Consider the following 13,872-nt stretch of genomic DNA (forward strand, 5'->3'; position numbering starts at 1 on the left):
GTTGAACACAGCTTATTACAACCCTCTTCCAGTATCAAAAGCTTTCAGAATTTCATCTCTATGGTTCTCGCGGTTGTACCTTAATCATAGCAGGGTATATCAGGAAAATGTATCACCACCATTAGTGACACTTGTCTGACATCCATCTCTTAAAGAACAGTAACTCTTTTATACATTTATACATTAATGTTATTCCAGAACACAAAAACAAACCTTAAACTGATAAAAACTGAGAATAGCTCTTTTATTCCCAGTTGATACTGCCTCTGTTCAACATGCTCAGGGTAGGCAACTGCCCAGAACACAGCTTCATATTCATATCTGTGTGGATTTTACAGATAAAAGCTGTGTACAAGAAGGGATTCAGCATACAGTGAACTATCTCTTCTTCTTCTTTTTTTTTTTTTCTTTTTCTTTTTTTTATTGAACTACCTATAAAATGTGATAGCTAAATGTTTACCACACTGATGATTTAACTCACTTATAAAATGCCTTGAGAACAGCAAAATAAAACTCAGAAAAATGAAGTTTTGCTATTTTATAGTTATCAGACAAATTCTTAAACATGATTTCCTTGTTTGAGAGGGCTGGGGGGGGGCAGCTTTTTATTCAAATTTTGCTTTTTTTTTCCCAAGTATGCGAATCTCTATTATCTGTAGTTATGAAGCTTTCTGACTGCTCTTGTGAATTAAGGCACATAGAATTGGCTGACACTCCTCAGACATTTGGCAGCCATCAGACTTTCCTTAGCACAACTGTAACGACTGTGTTTGAAGTAACAGCCCTTCTGAAAGGCAGATGGATCCCTGCCCAGGCTGCTCCCTCAGCTGATTCACTGGAAGAGAGAGTGGGGGAGGAAATGTACATGTTTTACTTCATGCAGAATGGAGCCGAAGTCCCTGAATTTATTCACATCTAACCATTACCTGTAAGGAGGCAAGAGAAAAGGTGTTTGCTATTATGTGTTTTACCCAGTGTGCAGTTGCAGAGAGAAAGGCATAATGGGTTTTGGTAGCTTATGCATGAAGCCCGTGTAGTAGCTGTGTTGTGGTTTGTGACACACTTCTCTTTCTCTCTGACTGCCTCAAATCCCACCTCTGACTCTCATGTTCCCTTTCACAGTCTCCTCTGGGGCTTTTTAACAGCTCATAGTATGAGATATCAAAGTTACTGAGAAAACATTTCCTCCTCCTTAGAAACCAGCTGCTATTGCCTTCTCTTCCAACACTTTTGAGTTCACTGTACAGGAAACTGATTCTATGATACCATGAAATCAGGAAAGAAAAATCCTAATATATCACTGCACATACACTGCCTACAGTTGCAAGTCTGCCCATCTCTCTCCCAATATAACTCACCCATCAAGCACAGGGAAGATATCCAAGGAGAGATAGCTCTTAAGTATGTTCTCAAGCCATCTGTGAACATTTTAAACCGTGTTCCAAAGCACACAGGAGACTATGGCGTCATATGGAATGTAAGTGAAATGCACGGCATGGGGCTGGATCCAAATAGATGACTTCTGTAGGAAGGATAGCAACAACCCACACATGCTTTTTTGAGCATCATTTTACCTCTCCAGAGTAAGACTGGTGAGTATTAGGCTACACGACTCTGTGCTTACAGATGATTATTTTGATTAATCAATAACCTTCTGTAGAAAGACAGATCTTTTACAGACTTTCTTAGGAGCAAAACCAGCACAGACCACACTAATGTTGAAGCTTTCCTATTTCTATCTTCCATGTGCAGGAGTAATGCATATGGAGTCAGAAAAAAAAGAAACAAAGACATATTTAATATATTCTTAAGAGCAGAAACTTCAGTCTGAATGAATTGCTTTACTTCAGAAACCATGCCAAATTGATTTCTTTAAATAAAGGTTTATTTTAACCTTCCTCTGTTCATTGTGAGTAAATGCTTATGGTAGCCTGTCTTTTGGAGTTAATTTCTGCTTGTCTCCTTGGATATCATCATTTGCATAATTGTGATTCTTTTCAATAAAAAGGGATTATATAATCTTGGAGAAGCAAACATCATAAAATTTAAATTTACATGAAATTAAAGAAATAAGTGTTCCATGGTAACAATGCTATTAACTTCCACCAAAGAATAGAGTCTTAAATATTATAAAGTCAACATATTTATAGAAAATAATTTAGACTACGCTGCTTTTCAAATGTCATGCAAAATTAAAACATCAGACCATAATTTAAAGCAACACACTGAAAAAAATATTAATGCCAACTTTATGTTTGTAATAAAGACATAAGGTTCTCCTGAGGTCAGTGTCACATTTCTGACTTGAAAAATTTGTAAAAGAAGCAGATGGATAGTCATTTTATAAATATGTGTAAATTTTGAAGTATGTCACATAAAGTTTTCTATTTCTTCCAGTAGAAACAGCATAACCAGTGTTTGCATAAATGAACTGCAACAAGCTGCAGTGAGATTTTGAGTTTATAGTAGAGATTTTCCTGCCAGGGTAACTGGACCATTTTACCTCTTCCTTCTTTAAAGTATGGATTAATTAATTGTATTTGTTCTTATTGCCACTAACATTTGAAATTGCTGAGAGAACATGGCATGCTAATCTACTTAAGAAAGTGCTTTGTAAGCTGAAGAACAAAACTAAATTAGTTCAAAGACCTGACACTGAAGAGCTACCAACTTGAATTCTCTAGCATTGTGTCAGTAAATTTTTAAATAATTCTTTTACAATGCACTGTGACACATTCAATACTCTAAGAAATTAAATTAGGCCAATCTCTAGCATAAAAACAAACAAACAATCACTCGCACCTTAGTATAGAGCCATCCAGTTTCTCACAAAATTTCTGTCAAGAATTTCTTACAAGTAAACCAGGATGAAGTCCCTGACTGTTGCAACCTCAAATTGGTCAGTATAGGAAACATAACTAAGGAATATAATATGGTACTCAATGCAGTCACCTCTCTTCTAACAAAGGTAACTTTTGAAATAAGATGATGGACACATAATTCAAAGCACTACATACATTTTAGAAATAGAAGAAACTGATGAACCTTAACTTCTTCAAAGCTGAAAAAAATTGTGGCTGTGGCCTGAAAACAAGTACTTTTTCCTTTTACTTTATAGGGTAAATAGGAATGACAAAAAAGAGAAATGAATAATCTAGATGTCATAAGGATCTGAGAATCAATTAATATGAGTCTATTACCTTAGCACACCATGCAGTTCCTCAGCTCAGCACAGTGAGCAACATGAATTCTTAGAAAAAGCTATTGGCCACATATCAAGGTATTTCTTTGCCTTCTGGTCTGTTTTTTTCTTAGTTCAGAAAGACAGATAATAATCATTTAGCCTGTGATGGCCATCTTAACCCTCAGAAAAGAGTAACTATATTTTACTTGTTTTTCCCAAATGACAAATGCTCTTAGGACAGCAAATCGGAATGTCCCTTTTACCCTGCACTGCCACGTCTACTGTGAAGATTTGGGAAGCTCTGAATTGATCATAGCAAAGTGAACAATTTTGTCACTGTTCAGTGTACACAGAAAAAGATATCCAAAACAATAAAACCAACTGTATTTATTTTAGGCATGAATCTTAGGTGCTATAATTGGCTGGCAATATAGGCAGCATAGAAATTCAGGCTATGCATGCCTTGTATCTGCCTTTCTCATTGCAGCCATATATGATAAATATTCCATTTAGGTTAAAAAAAAAAAAAAAAATCAAGGGGAAAATAAAAACTAGAAGTGTAGGAGTGGAGATCTTTTATCCATTCATTGACAGAAAAAAAAATAAAAAAATTTCTGGTTCAGTAATTGCAAAATGCCTTAGAATGCTTCCTTCAGAAAAAAAAAAAAAAAAAAAAAAAACAAAACAAAAAAAAAAAAACACCTTTGCAAAACATATTTTCATGTTTAACAAAACAAAGTAAGGCAAAGCAAACACTAGATATCCATATCTTGAGATTTCATCTTGGGACAGGAAAACATTTTCAAGTTTGGAATAGAGACTTCAAATAAATAAATACATATTTTTTTCTTAATAACTAGAGACAACAACAAAAACAGCTCATCACTCCAAACTGAAGTGTTTTTCTAACTTCAGGTCCAAATTTTAGATAAGGAGTGATAGAAAGATAACAAGTAAATGAGCAAAACCTGTAGCCAGGGAAGCAATTAGTCAACAAAACTGCATTCTCCTGTATATAACTTCAACTTTGTAGTAAAATGGTAGAGTCTGTGCTACTGATGAAAAAGAGAGCAAGCTGGATTTCTCCTTGAAGTGGAAGGATGAGAAGTGGAAAAGTTTCTTCTAGAATTGAAAGCACCATGAGTTACACCTACACAGACAATTTTGAACAGCAAACTATGCTCCACAGGAATGGCTGCAGCTTTCATGGAGGCATGACAGTGAGGTTAACTCACTGGATTACTACATGGGAAGTAATGCTTGTGATAAAGTCATTGGCAGCCAGAACTTGATGAGAACCCAGGTATTCTCATCTTATCTAGATTTTCTCTAACAGACAGTGCTCTTCTGGACAGACTGTCTTCTTTAGAGCACAGATGGTTGAAATTAAAATAGCTATGACACTACATTAACATTTTGGGGACAGCTGCTTTCTGTCTATTCTTTCTGTCTGGACCAATTTTGTCCTTTGCCAAGTTTGGATCTGTACCTCATGTAACTCATTGCAACGAGTCACTGCTGGGAGTCACTGCCATAGCAGTGCTCTGATAAGTCAAGCATTACTCTCAGCCAATGACTGCACCACCTGTCTCAGATCGGGAGCTGCAGAAACGGTCATTAAACACACATCCCCATGTGTCACCCAAGGTTGTGTATCTAAGTACTTATGCAAAAAAAAAAAAAAGAAAAAAGAAAAAAGAAATCATACATTGTTACTGTACTATATTGTACTATAGTGTAATTTGAAGTATTATACGTACATAAAGTACATTTCAGATTATTAATTCAAACATTTTAATGAAATAAGAGAACAAGACAACCAGTCCTTGCTTCTCATTGTATGACACTATTCAATATACACCATTCAGAATGATCCAGCCTATCAGATGTTATTACAAGGTATTATTCTGATCCTTTTTTTTTTTTTTTTTTTTTTTTTTTTTTTTTTTTTCCCAGGAATAACAGTATAATCGGTATCAAAAACATGATAACTATGAGCAAAGAAGCAACAAAAATTCTGTTACTGCACCCCCAAGAACAGGCAAAAATAGGATCAAGTTCTTGAGGAAAATACAGAGAAATAAAAATAAGCAAGCAAATAAAGAAAGAAATAAATAAAAATCAACAGGGGCATTTGTCTGGATGTTTCAACACCCATGCCATACTGCTTTGCTTTATTCCTGACTCACAGGCTTATGAAAAATATTAGCTGTACGTTACACCCAATGTGTGATTTTAAGTCTGGATTAAAATAGCTATTAAGAGATAAGAATCAGCGTAGAGTGTTCAAATGCACAGCAAGCCATTTTTACATGCAGCCAGTACAGACTGCATATTTTCCAGAATTCTAAGTTAAATATAAGTTATTACTGCCACCAACAGGATGTTTCTCAGTATATTTTATCCTTGTAGCTCTCTAAATTTGCCTTTCAAACTTCTATATGCTTGCAGGATACTTCTGCTGTGATTTGAAATTCACAGTCAACGCTGAAAAAGAAAATAACTCCATGTTCCTAGTAAATGCAAAATGTGCATTATTTTTCCTCTTCATGAAACAAATGTACAGGAAATAGCCCACTTGTCATGGGTATAAATCAAATGCTTTAATAAAGAGTTCCCCACCCAAGCAGCTAGATTGATGGGTTTGATCTAGTGAGTACCATAAAAGTAGATTGACACTACTTGAATTTTTTACATTATCAACAGATTCTATTTACAGATAATGTAATCACGGTATAGCCATGTTTCAAGTAAACTGACTGAAAAGAAAGGGAAAAAAAAATGGGATGGAAAGCACTGCTGATGTAGACAAGGGTTTCCTCCTTTTCATATTCTCCTGATGATCTGACCTGATGATTTGCCATGTGTGCTTATGAGAGGGGAGCAGAAGGAAAAGGGATCTGTCTTGGTTCACATGATAGATGCAGGGGTGTCTCGCTCCAATTTGTAGGAGGGAGGCAAGGTTCTTTGATATGTGTATACCCGGCGTGAGATTAAGAAGCAACGGTTCAAATGTTGGTCCAACCAGTTTATTAAAGTCATAGCCTTTTTAGGGAGATGGGGAAGGGAAGGTGGGCGATAGGAAAAGTAGGGAAAATAAGCAAGGAGTCTGTAGAGAGCAGAAGAGATAGTCACCACCATGGGTCCAGCGATGTACACAGTAAGGTCCGTTGGTTTCAGGAACTCCTCTGATCACCGCGGGGGATGGGAGAAAGTCAGGAAGCACTGCAGCAAGCCGGCCTTCCGAATAGGTTTTCCCCTCAGGGAATTCTCTGTCAAAGGTGACTTTGGGAGTTCATCTCCAGAGTCAGTCTCCCAAGTTCGTCTCCAAAGTCCCCAGTTTAGCGAGGGCCTTTTATCCCCCATTTCGGTGGGGTTGTTTTTTTCTTCTTCTTTGAAGTTTGAGGATTACAAGAATGCTAAGCATTTTTGGGAATGTATCTCGAACAAACACTGAACTTCTAAACAAGCAGGTAAGCACTCTTTGTAAAATGGTTTAAAACCAGCTTTTGTGACATTCCTGGCCCACAGATAAGCCAGCAGGGGTTGGTGGTGCCTCTGTTTGCCAGACACAAGCATTATCGTCTTCTGCAGTGGTCAGCTCCTTCAAGCAGCACCCCTGAAAAAGACTGCTTGTCCTGTCTCTGCTTATCTTTGCAATCATAAGCAGAGATGGCACAATAGCAACCACCATTCACCCTCCTAGATAGTTAGCAGTCACCAGTCAGAGTCTTATCATCAGAAAAACCTCACGAAACAAGCTTTGAGACAACAAAAGAAAACTAGTTCTGTCTTTCACAAGGGGTGATTTGAAGGTGACTTTGGAAAGCATCCAGGGCACAGAAGAATATTTCTGTAGAAGGACACAGAACATGGCTGAAGAGGTGTCCAGCAAGTCTGTAACATACAGATCACCCCCCCCACACATTCCCAAATAAATAAATAAAAACAAGTAAAAATTATTTTTCATTACAGCTGTCCTAATACACTGATAAGTATCAGTGCTTGCCAAGATGATAGCAAAATTATTGTCTGTAAGAACAAAGCTTTGACAAGACGAGCAGATTTATAAACAAATCAATTCTAATCTGTCGAAAGGTCATCCTTCCATTAAGACTGAATAGGAATGAGATTAAATTACATGGTTGGCTACAGACATCAACAACAGGGCACCAAGCAGAGGGGCAGTTAGGAGCTGAATTGCATTAAAAGAGTAAAACAATACTCCCCATCTCTTCTCCTGGATGCTTGCATGAGGCTGGCTAGACAAATTTTGGTGATCACGTTGATAAATCTATATGGTCAAAGGGAAATATATGAGTAAAGAAATGCTGCAATGATAGTTCACTCTATTTTTACACAATAAATGTTCCTTTTCTCCTCTACACATTAGGTCCATGTGATGAAACCTGCAATGGCAAGATTCTACTGTGGAGGTTCATTTTCTGCTGTTTTCCTTCCCTGCAAATTTTCCTCGTGAAAGGCACAGAAACAAGATGCATATTCTGCAATAATGAACAAAGAGAAGCTGGAGCAGGAAAGGGACAGAACAAAAAGTTTATCTTCAGCGCCCAAAATCTGCATAAGAAAAGTTACGTTCTAACTAAAAGGATAAGGAAATACAATTAGTACCAGTATAACTTCAACTTAATGTTGCTGCAGATTCCAACATGAGCAGGCCCAATGCAAGACAGCTTTTCTCACTAAGCTGATGGATAAACTACAGCAGATGCCAGAGGATTTTTCAACTGCACAGATCACATTTAGAGGCTGATGCAGTACATTGCCAATATAGTTTACTAGCTTGATTTCAGCATTCCCTTTGAAGATGGTAGAAAATCACTTTGCAAAAGAGAGAAAATAGTTCTTCAATTCTGCCCTCAGAATATGTTTTTAAACTGCTTTTTTCATTTCTAGTGTAGAGACAAAAACTTTAGCTACTAGAATCACTACTGAATGTAACATGCATTTTTTGTTCTTTTTCAGCCTGTTTAAATGTGTTGCTAAATATTTTACCTTAATTAGCTTATACTGACACCTATTGGTGAAATATAATATTTGCAAGCGCCATTATCAATTAATGCTTGCTCTTTAATCACAAACAGCTATGTTCTTTGTAGTAATTATTGGCTTGCACACTTCCCACTTCATTAGGAGAGTGTTTTCCACTGTTTTAATTGTCCTACAATAATTTGGTTTCCAGAATAACAAGTATGGGTTAAAACTGTTCTTATTTATGTAAGAGTTAGATTTTCTTTTCTATTTATCTTGAAAGTGTTCTAAAATAGTTTCTTAACTGAGGTTCATACTCGGAAAACCTGCAAAGAATATTCAGTCACTGTGGTCAACCAGATATCAGATGACAAAACAGTGATTTAACAGGGAAGCATAGCACATCTGTGCCTTAGCAAGCAAGCCATTACCCACAGCCAGTATTGAAAAGATTATTGAAAATTATCCTTGGAATGCTAATTAACCAGGTTACTAAGTTATTCACAAATGGGACAGATTTAGGAATACCTTTTAAACTATTTTTTTCCTTATTGATTGTGGATTTGATTATTTATTTGAAAAGGGGGGCACTTTGAACCCTATTGCTTTTCTGTTCCTCATCAGCTGCTCTCTGCTATGTTCAGAAAACTTATTTCCCAAGAAATCAAAATTTCAGCTGTTTTAAATGTTACTGCTCTGTAACTCAATAACTTAACCATAGGATTCTTGTGCCCTTGTACATGTTCTAGGAGAGCTCAAGTACCTTCCAGCTGGTACTTCAGAAAAAATGTCCTTCCATACCTGCTAGACATTTCGTGAATGTCTAGAATATGTAAAACTGGCTTTAGCTTTCAGTATTTCAGCAATCACATTTTACACTTAATATTCAGAACAGCTTCACAAACACACCTGGTTGCACTATCAGCTTGTCAGCCACGCAAATAACTAATATGAATTTAAAAAATGGATGCAAAATCCTGGATCCATGGTGTGCCTTCTCTTACTGCTCAGTTATTTATTGTTTCCCATTGTTTCTTTGAAATGAATCACTCAGTCAATCAGATGAATTAAATAGAATGGCAAACTTGCACACTTCAACATATATGCATTATTATAGTGAATTTAGTTAATATTCAGATATAGATATTGCATACACAAAAAGAGACAAAGATTAATAGTAATGTAAAAAAAAAAAAAAAAGAAAAAAAAAAAAAAAAAAGAGGAAATGTAAAAGCACTGTCCAGCTTTAGCAATAAAAAGAAGTGCAGAAGTGCAGGAAAGGAACACAGTGTCTACTAGACACTGTGACCATATCTTCTTTCACTTTGAGCTCTGTAACGATGCCCTAAGCACACATCTTTATGGCATTGTGGTTGTGATTTCATTTCACATCATAAGCTGCTATCAACACAGCCTTGTCATTGCAATTTGTCACACATAGTAGCGTGAACATTCTCTATCTCACCGAAATTTTTATCTCACCAGTCACAATCACAGACTGCTAGTTTAAAGCAGAGCTCTCAGACATTATGAGAAGATGAAATCACAAAAGATAACATTAATAGACAATGCCACCACCAGAGAGACAAATACTGTAGCTTTTCTGGAGCTTATAAAATCAAAGCTAAAATGACATAATAGCCAAGCTTTCACATATGAGTGAAAAAAGAGAATCCACTTACAACACAACTGAATTTCTCAAGAAACAAATCCAGTGCTGTTTGTGTGAAGTATGAGATTTGCTTTTATTCTCTGTTTTATTATTTTTTGATGTCTCCCTTCTTTCCCCCACACAGATGCAATCTCGAGGAAGAAGCTTTTTTCACTCCTCAGGTCTTGAGTTTCTAACATTATTTCCCCCCCACACTGTTATCCATATTTGCTGTGATTGTGCCATGCACTGTAACAAACAGCACTTAAGCTGGAGACTTCAAATTAATTTAGGTGTAGATAGAGAACAATGTTTACCCTAATCTATGCTATGTGAAACTGTGTGTTTTGTGCCTGTAAAATTCCTGCCAGGCTTTCATGACTTCACACACACTTGATTGTTCATTTGTGAATGCTGTTATCAATTGTTATCTCTACAACTGAAAATGAGAGTTTTTCGTTTGCGCCTCAAAAACAACTGAACTCTTTCATCGAGACTTAATGAAATAAAATTAGTAAAATGCAATAACAAGTTCAATGTTTCACACCAACAGTTAAATTACCACAAATATATTAAAACTTCCTAGCCATCCCCAGAAATATTTCTGTCACCTTTGTCATTAAGATAACTTATCATAATCTTATTAACGTCAAGGACTAAACATTTGGAAATATTTGAGTATCTATTTGTCATTGATTTCCTGCAATTACTTTTTCTGGAATTTACTGGAGCATCAATAAGATAAAATAAGCATATAAACAAATCATAACATTGTGTATTAACTAATTATTTTTGAATCAGACTTTCTGAATCTATAAAAAATCCAAACACTTGGTTTTCAAAAATTAACTTACATATTACTAGTTCTCATATTACTCATTACTCAAAAACTTGGATCTTGGAAAAACAAGCCCCTTAATTTGTGTCAAGCAATGAAAAAAAGATGTACATTTTAGTAAAAAACAAGTGTAAAGAATAACATAAAAGGGTAACAGAGATAGAACATAGACAAAAAAAAAACAAACAAAAACAAACAAAAAAAAGAACAAAAAAAAAAACTGTGGAACTTCTAGAATGTGCTCTAAGCACATGAATGATGAGATGCCATAATCAAAGATGTGTTTATTGAAAAACAAACAAACACAAAGATAATACAGATACAGTCACAGTCTAAATGCCTTTAGTAACATATAGCATTGAAATTATAAATATACAGGATGTGCTTTAAGATTAATAGGAGTCCTCTCAATGCTTGGAAGGTGGTAAATACATTAAAATAAAAGGAAGAACAGGTCCTACAGCATTTATCTCTATGGTTTGCACCTTGTTGTTGTTGTTCAAAACGGAATAGATAACAAACCCTGCATGCAGAGATGTAAAGCACAAAGGTTCAAACAACATGTGGGGGAAAAAAAAGGAATTATCTCTAATTCCACTGCAAACACTGAACTATTGGTATTTGCAGTGCAGTGGGTATTGTTCTGATGATCCAGACCAGCCATAATACTGAGAGCTTTAAAAATACAAGCACTTAAAAAAAAAAAAAAAAAAAAAAAAAAAAAAGTTAAATGTAAATCCTCATCTTGGTTAAGATGACCTTTTTTTTTTCTTACTACCATTCTGTTGGTTATTTAGTTCCAAATTTCATCATTACAAATTGTTCAAAGAGTATTTTCATTTTAGTTCAAGTCAAACAGCTTACTACTCTTCAAATAAAAAGGTTTATTTTCCTCTTGCTCATTTTTGTGTTTTTAATTGTAGAATATAAAAATGCATTTAACATCTACATATACAGGTCAAGAGAAAAAGTTATGTTAAAAAAATTAAATAGAACAAAGCAATACAGTAAACATATTGAACAAAAACAAAAGAGGCTAAAATGTTCTGCTTTGTACATGATTTTCCCTGTATCTGTTATGCACAAGACATAGCAACAAAGACCATTTTCTGTGGTCAGTTCACATACCTTATTATATAAAAAAATAGGGGGAAGGGAGAAGTAGAGTGTAAGATTTTGCCACCCCACATGGATTCCCTGTGTTCTCATTTAAGAAGTAAAAATAATCAACATTTAGAGTGGGATTTTACAATAACAAAGTGTTTTCATTTTTTGCTGTAAATGACAGTTCAAAAGATACCATACCTATGCCTTGTTACACTTGATGAAGTACTTAAAAGTTTAAAGCATTCACTTCATTTGTCACAGACTGAAGCTTCCTATTAAAGTACTCTTCAGAAAGGGATCAAATTAGCACTGGGGCTTCTGAAGGCTTTTTTTTTTTTTTTTTTTTTTTTTTTTTTTTTTTGCTACCATGACATTTTGTATGCTATGCAGTTGGATTTACTCCAGCTTCTGCTTCCCTTATCATTGCCTGAGCTGTGAAAAATAGATGTTTAACTAAGAATGCTGAACCCATTACATTTACTTCACTAATAACTAAATAAATAAAGCACTTGAATGACTCAAGAAAATCTTTTGGGGCCTGATGTTGGAGTTTGATTTCTCTGCAGAGAGCTGGCACTTCTGAACAAAGAGCAGTAACCTGATCAGAACCACATGTTTGGGTTTTTGCTTTAAACATGCTCAACATGGTTGGGTGTGAGATCATAGTATCACTCTTATTAAATAGAGTTACTGAAATAGGTCACATAATTTAAAAAATACTACCGGGAAAGGTGGTGACAGATGTATAAAGTTAATGTTAATTGCCTCCATTATTTTTTTATTTTATCTCCCCCTGACTGTAAGGATCCTTATAAATGAAAAGTAGATTTTTTTTTCTAAGGAGTACCTAATGTCAGAAAAGTTTAAATGAGAAATGGGTGCACTCTTCAAGACTTGGCAAATATGAATGAGATTTCTTGGCATATGAAGATGCTGTTTAGTAAGATTAAGTGTTCAGGAATCTGAATTCATAAAGGATAATCAGCTTGAAGGTCTGACTATAAGAAGTTTGGATGCTGAGTTCTCTAACCTGGATTGGAGAAAGAAAAAAAGAAAGGAAAAAACCAAGACCATTCAGAGAACTTTTCTATGAATTTTTGGTGACAAAATTGAGACAATCTGCAGCAACTCTCCCTAATGTGTTGCACGTCACCTTTTTTCTTTAAAGAATTATAAATAAATAAATAAATAAATAGAAAAACTGATATAGAGCAGAACTCTTAATTAAAAAGTCAAGCAGTCTTAATGGGAAAGTCTAATCTTGGGTAAAAAGAAAGGAATATGCTTTTCCAAACAAACTGTGGAGGATGAGATGTCAAATTGTCAGTCTGTAAAGATGTGAAGCGATTCATATTTGTCTGTGAACAGAAAGATGATACAGCTGCTAAAGATAACTTTCACTGAAGAGGGAGAACTTTCAAAGAGCATGTATTAGGTATACTTCTGTAAATATAAATAAAGTATAACCAAAAGTGTTTTCTTAAATTAACAGCATAACAAACATCCAATCATGTCTTGTTTTGTTAATTTCAAATTTATATTTTTCTGCATCATCCATACATATATATTCAAAAAAGATGCAAAGTTCTCAGGTTTTTCTTTTCTAATTAGGTCCCTATATTAAAACAATTTAATAAAAACATGGGCTTACACAACCTTGGACATTTAAAAAAGCCACCAAATTGAACTATATTTTGATGAATATATTCACTTTGTACTCAATTACTTGACAAGTATCAGATTGTGGATTCAGGAAGCAGTTATGCAAAGGTGTGGAGTAAAAGCTCATCCAAGTCTAGCAATCATCATCACATTTCACCACTCATTAAGCACAACAAAGGCACAAAAATAGAAGTCAGAGACATTGTGGAATACACAGAGAAAATGTTAATAAATACTTCTTTCATTATTACACACCTCCCTTAAGGCTCCCAGTTGGAGCCATGATCTGGGCTTGGACAAATCTGTATTATGAGCCATTACAGCCATCACTAGGTAATAAAAATGGTGAAGGGGCCCTCAGCAAACCTGAAGCATCTCTGGGCATCTGGCAGTCCTTATTGATATTTAGCACTAAATCTTCAGCATGTATTCTGAGTC

General features: G+C 35.2%; 1 protein-coding gene across 1 annotated transcript in view; it reads left to right on the forward strand.

Annotated features, from left to right (window-relative positions):
• The window catches only part of PCDH11X (protocadherin 11 X-linked), a 670,304-nt gene extending 662,489 nt beyond the window's left edge, over positions 1-7,815 (forward strand). The window contains exon 7 of the mRNA XM_072334234.1: positions 7,578-7,815. Coding sequence (XP_072190335.1) covers positions 7,578-7,813 — 236 coding nt within the window. The 3' untranslated portion in view covers positions 7,814-7,815. The remainder of the gene's footprint in view (positions 1-7,577) is intronic.
• The last annotated feature ends 6,057 nt before the right edge of the window (positions 7,816-13,872 follow it).

The sequence above is a fragment of the Excalfactoria chinensis genome, chromosome 4 (genome assembly GCF_039878825.1).
Source record: "Excalfactoria chinensis isolate bCotChi1 chromosome 4, bCotChi1.hap2, whole genome shotgun sequence".
NCBI classification, from domain to species: Eukaryota; Metazoa; Chordata; class Aves; order Galliformes; family Phasianidae; genus Excalfactoria; species Excalfactoria chinensis.